Source organism: Populus euphratica, unplaced genomic scaffold (genome assembly GCF_000495115.2).
Source record: "Populus euphratica unplaced genomic scaffold, PopEup_1.0 scaffold41.1, whole genome shotgun sequence".
Taxonomy (NCBI): Eukaryota; Viridiplantae; Streptophyta; class Magnoliopsida; order Malpighiales; family Salicaceae; genus Populus; species Populus euphratica.
The window spans coordinates 1,274,796-1,295,075 of record NW_011499868.1 but is presented as its reverse complement, the minus strand read 5'-3'; the positions used below and the strand labels follow the sequence as shown (position 1 = coordinate 1,295,075).

Genomic DNA, 20,280 nt, shown 5'->3' with positions numbered 1-20,280 from the left:
TTTGAGATTGACTTGAATCATCCATAGACAATGAACCTCAAGCTCTTAGTAATCAAAGACAAAATGATAGAAAAGTCCAAATAACAGTCGACATCTAAGAATGTTGATGTGGTTTTAGAATTTAGCAACACTGTGAAGAAAGACTGGGTGGGAAGGTCTTCACAGCTAGTTTAAGTTGATATCAATCAATCATAAAAGCATATTTGCAATTTTGGAATGCATTATTCAATTTTGTAGATATGCTATTTATGTGTTATGAGGTTTATATTTTTATTTCAATTTCGAAAGTATTTTATTCATTAATACACACTATGATTTTGATAAATCTCATCAAGGATTCCTTCTTTAATTCTTAGTTAAAAACAAAAACTATAATTTAATTATAATTTCTTTTAAAGCAATCTTTTCAAACTATAATCATAAAATTTTTCGAACTACAATCAAACACAGCTAATCTCCCGTTACTGCATTATAACAGCAAAAGAAGAAAAAAGAAATTCTCACCACCTTACACTTCTGTTTCTTTGGGTGTCACAAGTCACAACAATACGAGCATGCTTCTTCATTTTCTCTTTACACCCTTTATTTTTATTTTATTTACTGATGTAGGACAAAATAAAAACTCAAGTTAATTTGTATGTTTGGCTGGTTCAACAATTAAAATCAAAGGATATAATTTCAATCATCTCCAATCAAGTTAGGCTCAAAATTGCAATGAAAACAGGAAAATCAGAAATTCATAGATTTTATTTATCTCTCTTAACATTGTTTCTCAATTTCAGCAATATTTGTGATCTGATTTTGAACAACAACACACATGGACTCTTGTCGACGAAACATCAAATTCCTTGCAATGAACTCATCAACGGCACGCTGAAATTCTTCATCACTCAACTCATTCTCTCTGCAAAGCAAATTCTCCTCTCCTGACCCCAACTTCTCTGTCTCCGATCTCCGCAGCAGCTGCTTCTTTTCCCTCACATAATTCTTCCTCTCCATCTTCTCCGACTTTGTCCTCCGAAATTTCATGTTTTCGCAGTCAGAATCCAAGTCTGAATGTATTTCCGCGTCAGGAGCGTGATCTTCATCCCCATTTTCACGAGTGCGAGTGGAAGTATTCTCTTCGGAGATGACGATATGTTTTTCTTGGAACACTACTTCCTCCTCTTTTGTTGTTGTCTCCATCTCTGTCGCTGTCGCTGTCGCGGCATGAGACAATAACAAATCAGGATTCTCTGAGAGAAATGGCTTTGGACAGTTGCGGTTGCTGTCAGTGTTTTTTACAAGCTCCTCGTACAGTTGAGTATCAGCATTGTCTGCGCCGGGATTCTCGCCGGAGAATCTGCCGGATTTCGCTATCAAGGTAGCAATTATCCCGTTAGAAAGCAAGAAAACAAAGAGGGGGCTGGCTATTATGCGGGCTAGATACCGGAGAAACTCCCCGGAAATCTTGACAGCAAATGGAAGCTTGTTAAAGATCCATGAGAAGAGGATTAAAGCAAGACAGAATTCCAGTAAACGAAACACTTTTGTTAAGGTTTGTAAGTTGTTGTATTTCTTCATTGCATTAACTTTCTCTGCTTTTACAGTATCAAAATTGTTGAAATCCATTTCTTGATCTTACAAAGAGAGTGAAAGATTGGACTAAAGAAGAAAGATTGGGCTAAAAATGGGTTCTCATGGAAAGGAAAATCTTTGTTCAAAAAGAGCGAGTGAAACACAAAAGAGACACAGAAGAGTCTAAAAAGGGAGAGGATTTGTGATCCCGCGAGTGCTTACTTGAGTCTCAGAGAGAACTGAACCTTCCTTGGAGTGGACAGATGTTTCCTTTTATATTTGCAAACAAGAGGAACAAAGGTACACACACACTGATTAGCCTTTCCAGATTTTTTTTTTTTTTTAATTAATGGGGATTTGTTTAGACATAGTGTTTAAGAGTCCTAGTCAGAGGGTGACCTGATTTTCAGACAGGCGTGGATTATTGCTTCTTGAAGTGGGACCCAATTGATATGCCACGTCGATTATTTTATATTTGTTTTCCTTTTCTTTCGGCATTGAGTCTGTCTTTTTGCTCATTTTGATAGCCCTTAGATCTTTTGGTTGCCAGACTGAAGTTACTGGTAGCCGTGGGATGCTAGAAATTTTCAATTCGAAATAGTTACGTGGCCATTCTTGATGCCTGCCCCGTGAATCGGATCAAAAATCAATTCCATAGCATACCAAAAAACAAAAACAGAGGCATCGTTCATATTCTTGCAGGCAATGGAAAGTCTAAAATGCAAATCGAAAACTTGATTCATGTGTTTAATAAAATTAATTAATTATTATACACATTAATAAATAAATAAAAAATTGAAGTAATGGTATATTTGCTAAGCATTTATTTTGTTAGTTAATGCTATATGCAATCTGTGTCAGTCCTGCGAGTCTTGGTTTAGTAATGTATATAGAACGAATTTGATTTAAAGACCATTTTTAGGATCTAAAATACATGGTTATAAGGGCCTTCCCGAGATTGAATTGTTTAAAGCTCGAGTCGTTCGTCGAGGGTCGGTATGGATTAACTTGATCTTTGATTTTTTTTATAAAAAAAAAATTCTAATAACATCATTTTGATAAATAAAAAAAATTAAATTTTTTTATGTTAATGCATTAAAAAAACTATTTTTAAAAACATACTAAAATTAAATTTTTTTATGGACAAAATCAAGGATAAGCCTCAAGTCAGTGTATCACCAAGTTTATTAGCCAAATTAATTTTGTGTTGGTGGGTTGCAGGGTTAATTTGACAAGCCGATTGAGTGTCTTTGTAAATTCCTAGTAAAAAATAGATAAATTTATATTAAATAGGGTAATTATTAACTAAAAAATAATAAATTAGGAAGAAAATCTTGTGAATTAAGATGAACATTTTTAGGGGATTAATTTAAAATTTAGAGAAGCTAAAATAATAAATTATTATGTAAAATATTAATTAACGATAAATCGTGAAAACTCACTGACTAGGTAAGAATAATAATTTGAAGGAGAAAATTTTATAAATTGAATGATATTATGTGTTAAATAAAAAAAATATCTAATAAATCAATGCATGATCCTATGCACAAGAAACATTGAATTTTAGTATAATCCTTGCGCATAATCGAGTTATTGAGACTGAAAATGATAAGAAATCTAGAAAAAAAAATTATGATAATTATAAATAGAAATCTTCAAAGAATTAGAATCCAAGATGATTTAAATAAATTATAAGGTTTGTAAAATTTGGATTTTTATTGTGAAATTTTTAATTGTCTAGTTTTATAATATTAAACATATCTTATAATCCAACCATTTAATCAGGTTGGTATTTTATATGAGATCTTAAGATATATTATTTTATTTTAAGTTAAATTTTGAGATTAATCGGAGTTCACTAAGGTTTTAAAAGTAAAAATATAATATTAAATCGGTATAATAAACTGAAATTTAATGGGGATAGATTAGGGTATAACAGTAATTAACTCATAAGACCTAATATAACTATTCTCGCTACTAGTGTTCATGTGAAACAGCAACTACGAAGAGAGGAGGTTTTCTCTGTTTAGTTAAAAAAATTATTTTAATTTTTTTTTAAATTATGAGATTGAAGCTTGTAAATAGATTTACAAGAAGAAAAATATTTAAAAATTTTAGTTAAAGAAAAGGAATTTAAAAGACAAGCATGAATGATGAAAAGAAATAACAAATGAAGTATTAAATTCAACACAAACACAGTTGTACAAAAACCTTGTATTTCTAATATCCACTCATTTATGTGTTTTACATAGATAGTACGGATTTAAACACTTCTATAATGGCGAAAGTCCTTGGAAAAGGACGAAGGAGAAACAAATACCCTTTTATCATGTTAGCATTAAAGTTCGATGAACATTCTATAAACAAAAACTTAGAAGGCATTAGTGACTGCATAGAGTAGCAGAGATGAATGGGTGCTCAGGCCTCTCACCATGAACGTTTCAATTGAAAGCTTTTGCAATTTACTATGTGCTACTAAATGCCTGTTGGCTCGGCGTCCAACCTTTATTTTGCAATTTGTTAATTGTTTTATTTTAAATTAATTTTTTTTTATTTTTAAATAGCTTAAAAATAAAAAATATTATTTTAATATATTTATATATAAAAAAATATTTTAAAATGCAAACATACCATCTAAACAGCTAAACAATCTACGCCAACGTGTGGTCTGTGTCACACAGCATCTATCAAGAACATGCCTCCTTTTCTCTTTCACCCAAAAAAAAAAAAAAGAACGAAATAAAAGATTACCAAGAGTGATAGGATGCAGTCGAGGGCTTTTCACGTGAGCTGTGTCCCATTCGTTTATCTTGCTTACCACATTTTCAGTGGTCCATCTCTTTTTGATTGATTCAACACTATTTCCATACCCAACGGTGTGTCTTACTGTTGCCCCATTCAAACCCTTCTTTGAACTGCCCCTGTTCATGGCAATGAGAGATTTAATAGGGACAGTGGGTAGTAGTGGTAGTTAGGGGGTTTGGTTGGGATCGTGGAACACTGTTTCTCTTCATAAATTTGAGACGGAAGCCTTGGCTTTTGTTTTTTAGTAGATTATTCTTTAGCTTAGTTTCAACGAATGAGATTATAACCAAGTCCTTCATGTTTTGAAACATGTAACTTAGTACTAAACTCTTCTTACTGATCATCGTCTTGTTAAAACGTTAATTGGCTAGCTTTTTCTTAATTAAGAAATCTGGGTTCTAGAGACAATTAACCAACATATATATATATAGTGAGGTTTTAGAGAGAAATCAACTGATGTTATACGGCCAACAAGGAAAGGTTAATGGATGCTGTCATAATGATTTAAAACATGAAGGGCTAAGTTACAATTGCGTTCAAGATTCGAGAACAATTCACTCCTTCGTTTTTGTCAAGAAAAATAAGAAGAAGCATTCAAAGCTGGCATAGAATGGTTGCGTGCACAAAAACTTAGCATCACGTGGCTCTGAAACCCAATGTACGGTGAAGCTTTGACAGGGTTAAAAATAGTATCTTAGAGAGTCCCTAGGCCCAGTTACCTGGTCAAGTAATCGTAAATAAATGAACTAGCTATTTTAAATTCCTTGTTCTGAAAGAGGACGTGTTTTTGCAGCAAGGAAGGGGGCTGAGAAGAAGGAGAGCTTGTGTCTGTCAGACAAGAGATTTCGAACCATTACATAAATATTGGCTTAAAAGCTGGATTCCAAAATCATTCTAGTGACAATCTTGACTGTGGCAGCTATAAATTTACGTTCTTGTGTGTGTGTGTGTATGAATTGCTATTGCCACTGTTGCTAGCATGTCTAATGGAACAAAAAAAAGATGGCCATGGATTAGATATCGATTAGGAGGAGTAGGGTTTAAGCCACGTAAACTAAACCTTTAGACTTAAGTGATGATCCCTGGAGATAGTAATGTTTCAAAGAAATGAAGTTATACATTGAAAAGTCGAATACACTTCACATCCCTTTGAAGGAAGATCGTATTGTTCCAAGGTAGGACCTCCTTGCTGTTGCAAATTCCTGTATAGCAGGAAGCTCTAGCTAATTGTCTATGCATGAAAACGGATCCAAAAGAACCACAGATGTTTTTTTTTTTTTTAAGAAAAAGAAAAAAGAAAAACCATTCTTGCATCTAACAGCTCTAGACCAATCCCTTAATTCCAAGTTCATTTTTCAACTGGACCTGTTAAATCAGCCTGTGAGACGCAGGGTGCCACAGAAAATTGCATGCCTTCCTTCCTCGTGGATTTATTTTTCTAATTTAATAAGAGGGTTAATGGGTTTTGGATCAATCTGATATGTTAATCAAATCCAGCTTGCGAGGCATTGGAGACCGCAGAAATTGCGATTTGCATGTGTTGCTTCTGCTTCTCTGAAAGCTCCAGACAAAACAGGATTTAGTAATGCTAATGACCAAATTTCCCGGGCCTTAACAAACGGCCAGGTGTTGGCCATTGCCAGAGGGTGAATGTTTTTGAAACAGGAAGAAGTTCCAAAGAATACATATGTCTCTCTATGTGCTTTGGACCTCTGTCTTTCTCTGTACTTTCAGATCGAGTTTGACAGTCTGATGGACACTTCTTCAGCGTATATTTCTCCCAGATACAAAACAACATCATCTTCCCCTTTACATTTGCTCCCTGCACATAGCACATCTCCTGCAATTTGACTAATTCTTTTCATCAATTTCCAATATCTTGCGTCATTACCTGAGATTACAATTAAACATTGCGAGAAATAAAATAAGAAAGTACATGATAATATTTATTTTTCAATTAATGATAGGAAAAATAGATCTCTAGCGCGATTAGCTATGGTGATTTTAGTGGTCTCTCAATCTATCTAACACTCAATCAGGGTTGAGGGTATGGTTTGCAGTTTGCACTTTGAACTTTTCAGCTCAGAACACAGCCAAACGTTGCAGTTGGAATTTGGAAGGCAAGATTTTTTTTATGCCAGAACGCTCAAGCAAAAGTAATTATTGGGATGGGTTTTAATACAAAAAATTATTTAAAAAAAATTATAATCATATTATCGAATAAGCGTGTGATTTGATTTAATATTATTGTAGTTATTGTTTTTTAAAATATTTTTTAATATATTAAAATAATTTCATTATTATTTTTAAAAATTTGTTTTTAATGTTAATAAAATGTGTATCCATGCTTTTAAAGTGGAGTTTGGTATTATTGTAGTTATTTTTTTAAATATCTTTTTAATATATTAAAATAATTTTATTATTATTTTTAAAATTGTATTTTTAATGTTAATAAAATGTGTATCCATGCTTTTAAAGTGGAGTTTGGTATTATTATAGTTATTTTTTTAATGTCTTTTTAATATATTTAAATATTTTATTATTATTTTTAAAAATGTATTTTTAATATTAATAAAATAGAATTTCTTAAGAATAAAAAATTCTAAAATTTAACAAACACGCGGCAACAGCTAGTAAACAGAGGCTCGTGACTTACCTGAACTCTCCGCTTGAAATGCAGAAGTTGCAGGGAAGCTCCAATAATCTTACTTTTGTAATGCATACACATAATAATAGAGTAACTTTTATATTTTAAATAACTAAATAAACATAGATTGTTTCTTATTAATGAGAAAATACATTTATACATATTAATCAAATACTTTTTTTTAACATTAACAGAAATTAAGAACGGATATGAATTTAATTTTCATTTTCAACCGTACAACTATTCACTTTTATAATTTCTTTATCTTTTAATAAAATTATTTTAATCTCATAAATTAATCTAGGAATAACTCAAGTATTTTTTAAAAAAATTTTAATTTAAAAATTAATTTTTATAATTTATTTCAATTTTATTTTTATAAGATTATTTAATCTTCGTAATTTGGTAACGAGTACAAAGAGTTAATTTGATTTTATTGAGATTTGAATTTTATAATTTGTTTTAACTTGTTTTTTATAAAGTTATATCAGTTTTGTAACTTGAATCACAAAATTAATAAGTTAACTTAGGCTATCTAGGGTAATTTGTTTATTTTTTTCTAATTGATTGTTTTTAATTTTATCATTTAATATTTAATTGATTCAAAAATAAGTTTTATAATTTATTGTGACTTATTTTATGTAAATTTATCTTGATTTCATAACTCAAATAATATCTTTAACAAATTAACTTTAGGTAAGTTGAGTCGGTCCAGCATGTTGCACTTTTAATATTTAAAAAAAAATATTATCTTTAATTTTATTAAAATTAAACTATATTTGTAACAATCATTTGAATTATTTTTAAATTTATAAAATATAAAAGGTCCTTGTTATCAAGTTTTTTTACTAAAAAATATTTTAACAATATCTAGATATTATTTATATTTAATTTAACAATATCTAGATATTATTTATATTTAAAAAAAAGATTTAATTCAGGCCGGAATGTAACACTGTACAATGATATAGTAATGATATGCTTTTACAAGTTACAACTATCACGGTTAATTTTTTAGCCGGACACACGGTAAGAACAAGAACACTTTCTTAATCATCATGCCAAGATTTAATCATCCAAATTTATTTCTACTTAATACGCGCAATTAGAGCCTAATGAAGTTTAAATAAATCAAGCTTTAATTTCATGTTTTAAACTCATTATAAGCAGCTAGAGCGAGGAAAGCCCTTACTAAAACTAGATTATTTACATTTAAGTATGTTAATATTTTGATTTGATTCAATTCATTTATAGTGTTATTTTTTATTTATATATTTTTTTCTTTTTTGACAACCTAGTATTTTTAATTATTCAACACGACAATATTATTTGTTTTAATGCTTTGTAAAATGGGTTACATAGAAAGATATCATCATGACCAAAGTGTATTAAAATATTTTTTAATTTTTAATAATAATACATTAAAAATATTAAAAAAATATTAAAATATTATTTTTTAAAGATAAACAAATTTTTAAAATACACGCAAACACAATTTTAATCAGAAAACCATGGCAGGCATAGAAAAAGCACGGTTAAGGTGATAGCCCAAGGATAGGCAGGCATCGTCTCCATTACGTCCTTCAATTTAATTTCTTTTTTTTTTAAATGATAGATACATGGGCTCCATTTTGTTCCATATAAATTCTGCCGACTTGGCTTTATTCTTCTTCTCTTTTTTTTTTTTTTTGTCATGCTTTGTGTATTAAAATTTTAATTATATGAGGTGTTTTCTATATAATTTACATTATCCCAGAAGCATGAAAAGGGAGAAATAAACAATTAAGACTAGAAGGTGACAAAAAAGGGGTAGTGCAGTCCTGGTGGGAACTTGTTTCCATGGAATCTGCAGTGAATTAAAGCTGCGTTCTTCTGGCATGGAATACGATTTTCAACATCATGTCTTCCAAAGGGATTTTGATTCAGAGCAAGTAGTTTCTTTCTTGTTCTTCTCTCGAGAGAATATAACCATATATTTTTTTTATATATATAATCTAGGACTTTCTGTGTCAACTTACATGTGCCATAATTAATCTTTAAATTTATTAAATATTCTACAAGTTTAATAGGTAAATAAAATATCTAAAAATGATAGTAATGTACATAAAAAACCAAACTTAGATTTAAAAACAGAAAATTCCCTATTATACTCGCTAAATCACGACTCTCAAGCACATAATAATACTTTTCTTGCCCACAGAGAATATGTGTAGAGGTCGTCGACATATAATTTAACTTTTGCTTAGCCCTCTCGAGGCATGCCTCTTCATCAAAACCTTGTAAATATAAATTAAGACTTGCAAAATCTTTTTAATAAACTCAAGATATGACAATATAGTTATTAAACCTAACTTGTCCTTGTAGTTTCACCTAAAAAAACCTATAACTTAAATTGAGATTCAAATTAAAAAATAATAATAATTAACTCATTAAAAATTTCTTGATTTTTTTATATTTTCAGTAATTTGATTAAACATGATCCAAATATGACCACGTAACTCTAATATATATATATATATATATATATAAAGAACAACACAAATATTGTTTTAATAAAAATAATGTATTTGAGTTGATTTAGAAGTTGTATGAAGTTACATTTCAAATAGTTTTTAAAAAAAAATTATTGAATTTTATTTTTTAAAAAATTATTTTTTATATATTTTAATATATTAATATAAAAAATTTATTTCAATATATGTTTAGATAGAAATTATTTTAATAAACAACTAAACACCCCTAATAACCCATGTTTTTTAAACCATGTAAAATAATAGTGGCCCCCAGTCAAGATTATCACACGCTGTTAACCCGACCAAAGTACATGATAACACAACAAATACTGTATATTGTACACACGATATCTTTAGCACCATACACAATACTCTTTAATCTAAGGATAGATTATTAAAAAGAAAAGGAAAAAAAAAGAGATATATTTTAATTTATTATTTTTAAAAAGATGAAAAATCTTAATTTAATATTTATTAAAACTAAAATAGTAGCCATTAAGATTAAAAAAAATTTAAATATAAATTCAACAAAAATTAATTTGATTTGCATCTGTAATACGAATGCCAAAGTTATATTTTTCATTTTTAACAACATTCATCAATTGTTATCTATTTACATTATAACACATTGTTTTGATGTTTTAAAATTGAAAAATTCCAATAAAAAACATTAGTGTCTTAATTTTTTAAATAAAAGGCCCTATTCTCATTTTTTGTGACGATGTTTTTTTAATAAAAAAGTCTTATTTTCATTTTTTATGGAGATGTTTTTCTATAAAAACATATTTATTTTTTCACATTTGATAACGATCTTAAATTCATTTAATACAAAATAATTGCATGGCTCTCTCATCATATATATATAATTCAATGATAAAAGATCGTTTGAGAAGAGATTTAGCTTTAATAACTTTGTTAACTAATATGAAAATACATTTTAAATAAATAAAAAAATCCACATAATGTATTTCTTTTTTAAAAAAAGTTTTTAAAATTATAAAAATATTGATTTGGTATTTCTTTTATAAAGTTTTTAAATGATTTTAATATAGTGATCTTAAAAATAACAAAAAAAGAAGAAGATAAATCATTAATTAATTTAATCTTCGAAAAAACACATACTAATTAGAGTAGTAAATTTAATTTTTTTTTAAAAAAAAAGGCATTCCAAAATCCCTTGTTGGAAAATTCATGGCTACAAATGGATGCAAAACCTGACAATTCATGGCCGAAAACAGAAACCCAAATCAACGCCTATATGTATTAACAACCAGTAGATCTTAAATTCCACGGGTACACTACTTGCATGGTCCTGCACTATAAAATTCCAAGAAATGGTCCTCTATCCTTCCACGACTGCGTTTGCTTCCAAACTCTGGTTCTCTGCCATTATCTCTCACAGAAATGATGTCAACTCCTGCTATTCTCCACAAACCCACTTTCAAATCCTTGCTTTTTAGTCCTTTTAAGCTTAATCAAGCGAAACCCATCTCGTTCCATCGGTTTCCTGCTTCAAAATCTGATTTTTTTAGTTCAGAGAATAAAGCTTTGTCAAAGAACATGACTGAATTGGTCAGAATGTCTGCCTTCAGAGGCGGTAATGGTACTGACAGTGAAGAAAGTACAGGGTTGTTTCAGCAAGAAGCTGTTATTGATTGGCTTAACGAGTTTCAAAGTGGGCTGTTGGCTGATGGACTTGAAGCCACTCTCAACCGCCTGGTTTGTGTTTTTCTTTTTGTTTTAGTTGCCTATTTTTAGTGCTTTTATTCTTTGTAATCTAAGTTGTGTTTTTTTTCCTTCTTGATTTTACGGGTCTTTTTTATAATAACTATGATTTAACATGTCGACTAATTGGAAATGGAAGCATTAAATTTAGTTACTTTCAACGGCATTTGATGTAAGGCTATTGCAATCAAAGATCAATCTGCTTGTCTTTCTAATTTCAGTTACTGTCTGTCTGCATTTCCTTCTTTATTGGTCAAGACTTGTGAAAATTGACACAAATTGCACTTCCTTTTTGTCTGGTTTGAAGTGAGACGTGTGCCCAAAACAGCTGAAATTGTGGAGTTAATTGAGGTTGCAATTGAAAGATGAGACTAGTTCAAGGAAGATTGGTTCCGTTTCCTAATTCTCTGCTGGAGCATTTGCATTGAGAACGCAATTTTTTGGCAATCATGGCATGAAGTTATTACAAAATCTTCTTGGCTTGATGGTGTTTAGCACTAGGAATCCTCTATAGCTGCTGTATACCAGATTATGCTACTTCATATTTTTGTTTTATTTATATGAGGTTCAATTCAAGGAAGTGGCTATTTTTATAATTTCAAGCATCTGGCACCACATTTGACTACCACTGCCATTCCAATTTGTTTTGTTATTGTCATATTCTGCAATATTCCTCTGTCAGTATTTCAATTTTGGCATTAGAATGAAACAAATCCTCATGATGTTAGTCGTACGTTTGTTGTTGGTACAGAGCAAATGGCTTGTAGCTGCTCTATTCGGTGCTGTCATTCTTTGGAGGCATGATGCAGAAGCCGTGTGGGCTGTCTTGGGGTCAATTGTAAACTCAATCCTCTCTGTAATCCTTAAACGAATATTCAACCAAGAGAGACCCGATTCCACATTGAGGTCTGACCCTGGGATGCCATCTTCTCATGGACAATCCATCTTCTTCACTTTGGTGTTTGCTATTCTGTCAGGTAAGGTCCCCTCTTTACTTGACATGTTTGCTATTTATCATGCAACTGACTATTTTAGATCAGCAATTGCAAAATCTAACTGAAGAAGCTTCATGATAACTCCATCAATGATGATGGCATGCAGTGCTGTATTTTTGTTCTCCTCAAATGCAAAAGATGATCTGGGTTAGTTCACCTCAGTTTTAGATAACACCAGGAAGCCATGTAGAATGCGCTTGTATAGATATTTGGATAATTAATGATTGATTGGTTAACAAGTCTTTTCTCTTAGGACATAGAATAGATCTATGTAGTTGTGACAAGGGAAGTAAATGAAATGATATCTTATCTCCCCATCAACGTGAGCCTAATCTCATCTCTTAAAAAATGGTGCGACTTTCAGTAATCTGTATGTTTTCTCTTCTTACGATGCGGCTACTTACTGTTACAGATGCTTTTTGCATGTCTGTTTTTGGTCTTAATGAATGCTCCTTGGTGAATTGTCAATGTACTGACTTCATTGCTGACATGCATTGCTTGTTCTGTGTGCTGTTGTAGTTGTGGAATGGCTAGGAGTGAATGGATTTTCATTGATCCTCGGTGCAATTATCCTGGCATTTGGCACATATCTTGTAAGTATCATGTTACCCCCCTCATAATACATTCAAATTCAGCATGCGACAAAAATTTGGTCTCACTTTCGAGTTTATAAAAAACAATCAACAATGTAGAAACCTAGTGGCTTGCAAATTAGGAAAATCACTGCTGATTGAGTGAAGCCTGTGAACTAGTGCAAAATACTTAGTATGCTTTCCAAAGCCATTCCAAGACCAAATAATAGGGTATAGAGGTTGGAGCTTATGACAATTGTAGATTTTTTAACTTCTTCCCTATGATTTGGTAAGAATTTATAAAATCTATGTGGTTATGACCCCCATTGGTTGAGCAAGTGAAATGCCTTGGTCAAAGAAGAGATGGAGCATAGTAAATAAACCGAAATGGACAGGTTTCTAATTTTTATCTATCATCATCTGTTTTGTAGACATGGTTGCGGGTCTCACAAGGACTTCATACAATCAGCCAAGTTGCGGCGGGTGGTGCTGTAGGATTCATTTTCTCCATTTTTTGGTTCTGGTCATGGGATGCATTTGTGCATGAGGCATTTATTTCCTCTCTTTCGGTTCGCATAATTGTGATTATGGTAGCTGCTGCATCCTGCCTGGGTTTTCTTGTATATGTTATCCGTTATTGGTTCAGAGATGAATGATGAATTTTTAAATAGTTGAATATGATTACACAATTTACAAGCAATTCATTCGGAGCAAATCAGAATATCCGAACCTGAAATAGGGCTTTATGTAAATTGTCCACTTACAGTGAAGGAACCATCATGAACCAACTTTGAAAGCAGCAATTCATTCGGAGCAAATCAGAATATCCAAACCTGAAATAGGGCTTTATGTAAATAGTCCACTTACAGTGAAGGAACCACCATGAACCAACTTTGAAAGCAAAGAGGTTGCTTTATTCTTCAATTTTTTTTCTGAACTATTTAAACTTATATTAGATGTGTTTATATGCCACTACACACTATACAAAACGTCCACTCACTATGATTTTACACCTTCAACTTTTTATTGAGCTAGGTTTTGCAGAAAGATTCTTGTTGTGCATAATCATCATGTGTTTCAACTTCGGTGGAATTGATTTTTTTTTTTAAAGTATTTTTTATTTTTTATTTGAAAATATATTAAAATAATATTTTTTTATTTTTTAAAATTATTTTTTATATTAATGTATCAAAATAATTTAAAAATATCAAAAAATAATTAATTTGAAGTAAAAAAATAAAATAAAAATTAATTTTTTTCAAAAATAATTTTGAAATATGAAAACAAAGATGTTCTTGTTAAATAGTCTGGATACAAAAGGAGAGATGAGGCTAAGAGAAAAGGAAGAATAGAGTTCCCATCTCGACCGGAAAAGGATAGATAACAACTCAAAAGAGGGATGCTTGAATGAAAAGGAATTCAGGGATGAAACAAAGAAAACGGATTCATAGAGCTGACCTCAATTGTTTTGGAATTAGGGTTATGTTGACTTGTCTTGGCATCTCGGTGTTCGGCATTATCTAACCAACCATGAGGAAAAAGATTTTTTTTTTTGTTAGACATAGCTGAACACGAAGGAGTGCACTGTGCGCATAATCAAGAACAGGTGCTTCAAACTATCTAAAGCAAAATCAATGACCATCCAAGAACTATTAAAAAAATGAATACTTTCCACATGATTTAGATGAAATGAAATCGCAATCTGACTGGTGGAAAGAAAGCAAATAATAGCCTCCCATTTCATTAATCACTATAAGACTTTAAAGTGGACGTGTTTTAGAATAGTTTCCCTAACATTGCTCTGATGAAATTTCACGCACATAGATCTTACTCTACTGTAAATTTTCTTTCCACATGATTTAGATGAAATGAAATCTGAATCTGACTAGTGGAAAGAAAGCAAACCATAGCCTCCCATTTCATTAATCACTATACTTTAAAGTGGACGTGTGTTAGAATAGTTTCCCTGACATTGCTCTGATGAAATTTCACGCACAAAGATCTTAGTAAGTTTCAAAATGATCAGGAAACCCTGCCCAGCATTTATTCAATAACATCAATCTTCTTGTTTCACTTCAAAAGCTTGTTGGAGTTCTGGAAGGACATTTCCTTTGAAAACTTGGGACATCTTGATATTAATGTTGTTAGACAAAAAGGGTCAAGGAAAAGACCATCGACAAAAACTAGTTCCACAAGAAGGTTAACATTTTGAACCTTCAATTTGCTGTTGTAACTCTACCATCTTCCCTTTTAGGTGGGATAGGTTATCACAACAAGTTCCACAAGAGATAAGAACATGACCTTCAGAAACAGTTGGATTGAAACTGGAATGCTTTTGTCCAGAAATTTTCTCCAAAATGCAAATAAACTCTTCACGCAAGATCATGGGCAGAAGATGGGATTTTGCTGAAATTGAAAGACTTCTTCCCTTAATGTGCAAGGTATAAATGATAGAAGCATGCCCTCACATTCCTCTGAACCAATTTTTGGTGGATCAGCCTATGACTATTCTTCAGCTTGGCAGATTCATTTGTAAACTTTAAGCTGCTGCAAAAGATAGTGATGATATTGAAAATTAGGTCTCTCTGCTATGTGCAGAAACCAGGATCATTTCCAGGAGTTTCTGCATAAAATTCCTCTTTATCAGTTGATCGACTTACGGCTTCTGTTCAGTTTTGCAGCAGGATCATTTGTAACTTTAATCTGCCATAAAATATAGCAATCCCAGGGCATGCCACCCCATACAAGATGCATGCTTTCTGCACTTCTACTTCAGTTCATCCTTCAACTGATTTACTTTTTGAAGACAAAATCAGATTCCATTTATTGTTTTTGATTTGTATCAACACTCTGCAACATCCTTTCCATTGTTTAGGATCTGTGGCTCCTAAAGAAGTGATTAAAATGATTTAACAGACCACTAAAATCTGCATTGTTATAATGAAGCTTGGTTCACCTTTGAGATTCCTGGACTGCAAGAAGAAAATCTATTTCCTGAATACGCATTTCTGCTTGAGATGCTAGTAAATCCAACACATCATATATATATTCACCCTCTGGATGAGACCGATCACCAGACACAAATGCAGAAACTCGATCCTTAACCTTAATCCAAGACCATCCTGGTTCCTTAACTACCCCCTTTGATTTCATCATCTTCCTTACTTCCGCTGCTTCTTTCCACTTTCCTTTGGCAGAATACATGTTAGCCAGGGTAATGTGAGTCACTGCACAATTCGGATCTAATTGAAGAATTTTTTCCGCTGCCCGTTTTCCACAATCCACATCCCCATGGATTCTGCATGCTCTAAGAAGAGTAGACCAAACAACATCATCACGTTGAAATGGCATGCTTTGGATCATGCTCTCTGCATCATTTAATCGCCCAGCTCGGCATAGGAGATCAATCATGCATCCATAGTGATCTTTTGAAGGACAAATCTGGTGGACCTTACTCAAAGAATTGAAGTAGTGGAAACCAAGATCAACCAGTCCAGCATGACTGCAAGCAGCAAGAACCGCAATAAAGGTCACAGAATCTGGCCTCAATCCAACCTTGGGAAGCTTCTTGAACAAATCAATGGCTTCCTGGCTGTATCCATGTTCAGCATATCCATTAATCATGGCTGTCCATGATACAATATTATTATATTCTGCCTCATCAAAGATTTTTGAAGCTTCCTTTATGCTCCCACATTTTGAATACATATTGATTAGAGCACTTTGTACCATGGTGTTCTGTTCTAATCCAACGCACAAGACATGAGCATGGAGTTGCTTCCCTTGCTCAAGAATTGCCATATTTCCACAAACACTCAGCACACTTGCAAAAGCAAACTCATTCGGTCTTGGCCCTTCCCTTCTCATCCATGATAGATAATCAAATGCTTCTTCTCCACAGCCCCCTTGAGCATACCCTGAAATCATAGTACTCCACGAAATAATATCTCTTCTAGACAACCCTTGAAACACAGTTGAAGCCAAATCTAGCTGCCAGCATTTCGAATACATGGCCATAATTGAATTGGCCACAGACAAAGAATCCACTAGACCTAGACGTATAACATGTGCATGCAATTGTTCACCCCATTCAATTCTTCCAAGAGCAGCACAACCAGAAATGACAGCTGCAAAAGTGAATTCATTAGGACTTACATCTGTTTCTCGCATTCTTCTAAATGCTTTAACAGCATTTTCCTCCTGACCTATCTGCACATTCGACATTATAATCGTCGTCCACGAAACCACATCCCTTTGTGTCATGCTTTCAAACAACCGCAAACCATAATCCAATTTCCCACACTTATTATACATTGTAGCAAGGGTGTTAGCCACGAAAGACACTGCAATAAAACCTTTCTTCAATGTTTGACAATGAATCTCCCTCCCATAATTCAAAGCACCAGAATCAGCACATGCCTTTAACGCACTAGAGAACGTGTAGGTATCACACCCTACCCTTTGTATCCACATATCAGAGAAATAAGCCAAAGCCTTCTTATTATAACCGGCACGGACAAGCCCAGCTATGATAGCAGTCCAAGATACCACATTCCTCAAAGGCATATCTTTAAACACAAAACAACCTTCTTCAACTTTACCAATTTTCATGTACATATCCACAAGTGCACTCCCTACAAAAACTGAGTTAACAAAATCAGTTTTAACCGAATACCCATGTAATGACTCACCAAAGCTCACACTCATATTAAGCCCACAACCTTTGAGTGCAAGACTAAGAATAAAGGGATCCATGTGGAGACCCGGCTCAACCCACATTTTAGAAAACAAAGACAAGGCTTCTGTCGTGTTCATACCATTGACATAACCAGAAATTATAGTAGTCCATGAAATTTCGTCTCTTTGAAGCATTTTATCAAACAGTTGACGTGCATTGTTTAAATGACCTGTTTTCACTAGATTCTTCAAAACTAAGTTGATTTCTTGCATGTTTAAGTGATTATCGATGTGGGTTTGCGGCGGTGAGGCTTCTGGTTTTGGATAAGAGACGACGAGGTATCTGTAATCAGTGCAAGCCATGGTTGATACTGCACATAGTCTTCTAACATGAGACCGGACTGAGAGAAGCATGTTTCTGTTAAGGAAAAGAAGCAGCCGTGCCAAGCACTAGACCAGCCCGCGGTTAATTACTAGTGGTTAATATTTAACGTTAGATATTATAGTATTAAAATAATATTTTTTATTTTTTAAAATTTATTTTTAATATCAATATATTAAAATAATTTTAAAATATAAAAAAATTAATTTTAAAAAACAAATAAAATAACCGATTTGGGCCGTATACTCACTCCGTGGCACAAATTAACCTTATATTCAGCCTTGATAGGCCCACTGGGCCGTGGAGATAATTTGTGAGCAAAAGTACAAGGGCTTATTACCATCTTTCGTAGTGGTTTGGCGAGAAGATAAAACTAAAGTCAGTGACGGAGGGGTTGATGTGAGCAAAAGTACAAGGGCTTATTACCAAGATAAAACTAAAGTTAGTGATGGTGGGGTTGCAAAGGTGATCATAACCACTCTGTATGTCTGGGATAAATCACTACTTTTATCTCATCACAGCAACTTGTGTTACTACCTCTATGGCCCACATTGGATTTCAAATAATGATTGGTCGATATGGCCCACATTGGATTTCAAATAATGATAGGTCGAATTTTAATTTTTTTATTTAACATTAATTTTTTTATATTTTTGATATAATAATATAAAAGATAATTTTATTTTTTTATTTAAAATTAATTTACTTACATTTTTGAAATTTTTGATACAATGATATAAAAAATAATTAAAAAATATTTTGATATATTTTCAAATAAAAAAATAATTTAAAACACAGTCCTCCTAAGAGGATATTATATATTTTTAAATAAAAAATAGTTTAAAACACAATCCTCCTAAGAGGATACGGGAAAGCCTTGATGATAATGTTGATGGATTCAAATCAGGTGTTAAGGGCGCCTCAAGCTTGTTTATGGCAATAAATAGCACCACAGACGGCCAAAAAGAATAAACATGGCCACCTGTATATAGAATTTGGGCATTCGGAAATTGAAAGAAACAAAATTTCCTGTATAACTAGTCATTCATACAAAATTGCATGGTCAAGGCCTGAGAGACGGGATTTTTCTAGAGAATTTTCTTCTTCTTGTGTTTATGAGTATCATCCCCGTCTTTTCCTTCTCTCTTCATTCCACCTTTGCGACCTCTCCTCGGCCCCTGAAACCAAAAAATAAAGCATTGTAAGCTTAGCATCTCCAACCACTATTTAATTTGACTTCCAAGTGAACCAAGGATTCATGGTTGAAGATGAACGTATATTACCTCAGCAGAGAAAGACTTGAGGGGGTCTTTACTTCTTCTGAAGTTTCTCTTTGGTCCCTGGCGGCGAGCAGAGTTGTTATTTCCCATTGCAGCTCTCGCAAGCTTCACCATCTTGCTTGCTTCCTTGGTTGTTGCATCCAGTAAGTAGTCAGGCACATCAGAAAGATGTGGAGCAGGGGGCTTCTTGCTCAGAACTTTGTCATGTTTTAGAAGATCTGTTCCGATACAAATTCAAAGCTAAGAACTTAGACAAGTAGCGAAGTGAGGGAAGCAGGACAGTCAAAATAGACAAAATTAGTAAGTGCATCACCTAAATCCCTTGGATTGACTTCGAAATGAGCCTTCAACCTACACAAGAAAACATAAATTGAAAACGAAAGGTCAATGCTCGCATACAAGTTCAACAGATGTTTCATAACAACTAAAAATCTCAGAGAGATGAAGGTCAGATCTCATGGGATAGAACATAAAAGTCGTTTATATCAACAATCTGTGACATAGGACGAGAAAAGTGGAAAATGAGTAAGAAAGTGGACAGAGGAAAGCATACACTCACTTTTCAGAGTTAAGAATTTCATTTCTCAAATCCTGAGCTCGTGCTTCTCTGACAGCAATTTTTGTGACGCTCTTTGCTGTGTCCTGCAAAATTAATCTCTACCCATTAATGATTCAGGATATTTATGATCTTTGCTTCTTCTGGATGTAATTTGTCCAAATTTGTGCTGATGCAACAAAATCATATCCAAAATTTAAGGTAATGACAACAACCAAAAGTTGCACATGAACACCAGTTAAAACGGAGACCAGATCACAGGAAGCAACTATGATCACCAAGACTTCACCTAGATTTCACATGCACCATTCATTGAAGAATCTAGGGAGATCACAAGGAAAAAAGAAACTCTTCTAATGGTATATACTTTGTAAGGAGGAAAATAAATGAGGAAAAAGCTATTTTGAAAGATAGAGTGAAACATCCAAGAGAACTACAACACACACACAAGCTATTTTGAAAGATAGAGGGGAATAGATGCCAGTCATTGGCCTCAAATGCACTTCAGCAAACACCGACAACAGCTTGAACCAAAAAAAAAAAAAAAAAAAACACCCAAACCCCCACCCTT

General features: G+C 32.7%; 4 protein-coding genes across 4 annotated transcripts in view; 1 reads left to right on the top strand and 3 right to left on the bottom strand.

The window, feature by feature from the left end:
- Positions 1-715: 715 nt before the first annotated feature.
- On the bottom strand, positions 716-1,823 carry LOC105126618 (tRNA-methyltransferase non-catalytic subunit trm6MTase subunit). The gene has a single exon (XM_011027538.1). The coding sequence runs from the start codon at positions 1,609-1,611 to the stop codon at positions 760-762; it is 852 nt and encodes a 283-aa protein (XP_011025840.1). The 5' UTR covers positions 1,612-1,823; the 3' UTR covers positions 716-759.
- An 8,895-nt stretch (positions 1,824-10,718) lies between these two features.
- On the top strand, positions 10,719-13,562 carry LPPEPSILON2 (Phosphatidic acid phosphatase (PAP2) family protein). Its single transcript, XM_011027534.1, has 4 exons — positions 10,719-11,241; positions 11,999-12,224; positions 12,762-12,835; positions 13,246-13,562. The coding sequence occupies exons 1-4, from the start codon at positions 10,927-10,929 to the stop codon at positions 13,468-13,470; spliced, it is 840 nt and encodes a 279-aa protein (XP_011025836.1). The 5' UTR covers positions 10,719-10,926; the 3' UTR covers positions 13,471-13,562.
- A 1,362-nt stretch (positions 13,563-14,924) lies between these two features.
- Positions 14,925-17,936, bottom strand: LOC105126615 (Tetratricopeptide repeat (TPR)-like superfamily protein). Its single transcript, XM_011027535.1, has one exon. It carries the CDS (start codon positions 17,903-17,905, stop codon positions 15,767-15,769), a length of 2,139 nt encoding a protein of 712 aa, XP_011025837.1. The 5' UTR covers positions 17,906-17,936; the 3' UTR covers positions 14,925-15,766.
- Positions 17,937-18,750: 814 nt separating this feature from the next.
- Positions 18,751-20,280, bottom strand: part of LOC105126718 (P-loop containing nucleoside triphosphate hydrolases superfamily protein) — a 6,977-nt gene continuing 5,447 nt past the window's right edge. The window contains exons 9-12 of the mRNA XM_011027676.1: positions 19,713-19,810; positions 19,467-19,504; positions 19,157-19,371; positions 18,751-19,051 (exon numbers count right to left, since the gene is read on the bottom strand). Coding sequence (XP_011025978.1) covers positions 18,962-19,051; positions 19,157-19,371; positions 19,467-19,504; positions 19,713-19,810 — 441 coding nt within the window. The 3' untranslated portion in view covers positions 18,751-18,961. The remainder of the gene's footprint in view (positions 19,052-19,156; positions 19,372-19,466; positions 19,505-19,712; positions 19,811-20,280) is intronic.

Coding starts and splice junctions, on each gene's coding strand:
- LOC105126618 (XM_011027538.1), bottom strand. CDS start 1,611: ATGGATTTCAACAATTTTGATACTGTAAAAGCAGAGAAAGTTAATGCA.
- LPPEPSILON2 (XM_011027534.1), top strand. CDS start 10,927: ATGATGTCAACTCCTGCTATTCTCCACAAACCCACTTTCAAATCCTTG. Junction 11,242..11,998: donor AAGCCACTCTCAACCGCCTG/GTTTGTGTTTTT, acceptor TTGTTGGTACAG/AGCAAATGGCTTGTAGCTGC. Junction 12,836..13,245: donor TGGCATTTGGCACATATCTT/GTAAGTATCATG, acceptor TCTGTTTTGTAG/ACATGGTTGCGGGTCTCACA.
- LOC105126615 (XM_011027535.1), bottom strand. CDS start 17,905: ATGCTTCTCTCAGTCCGGTCTCATGTTAGAAGACTATGTGCAGTATCA.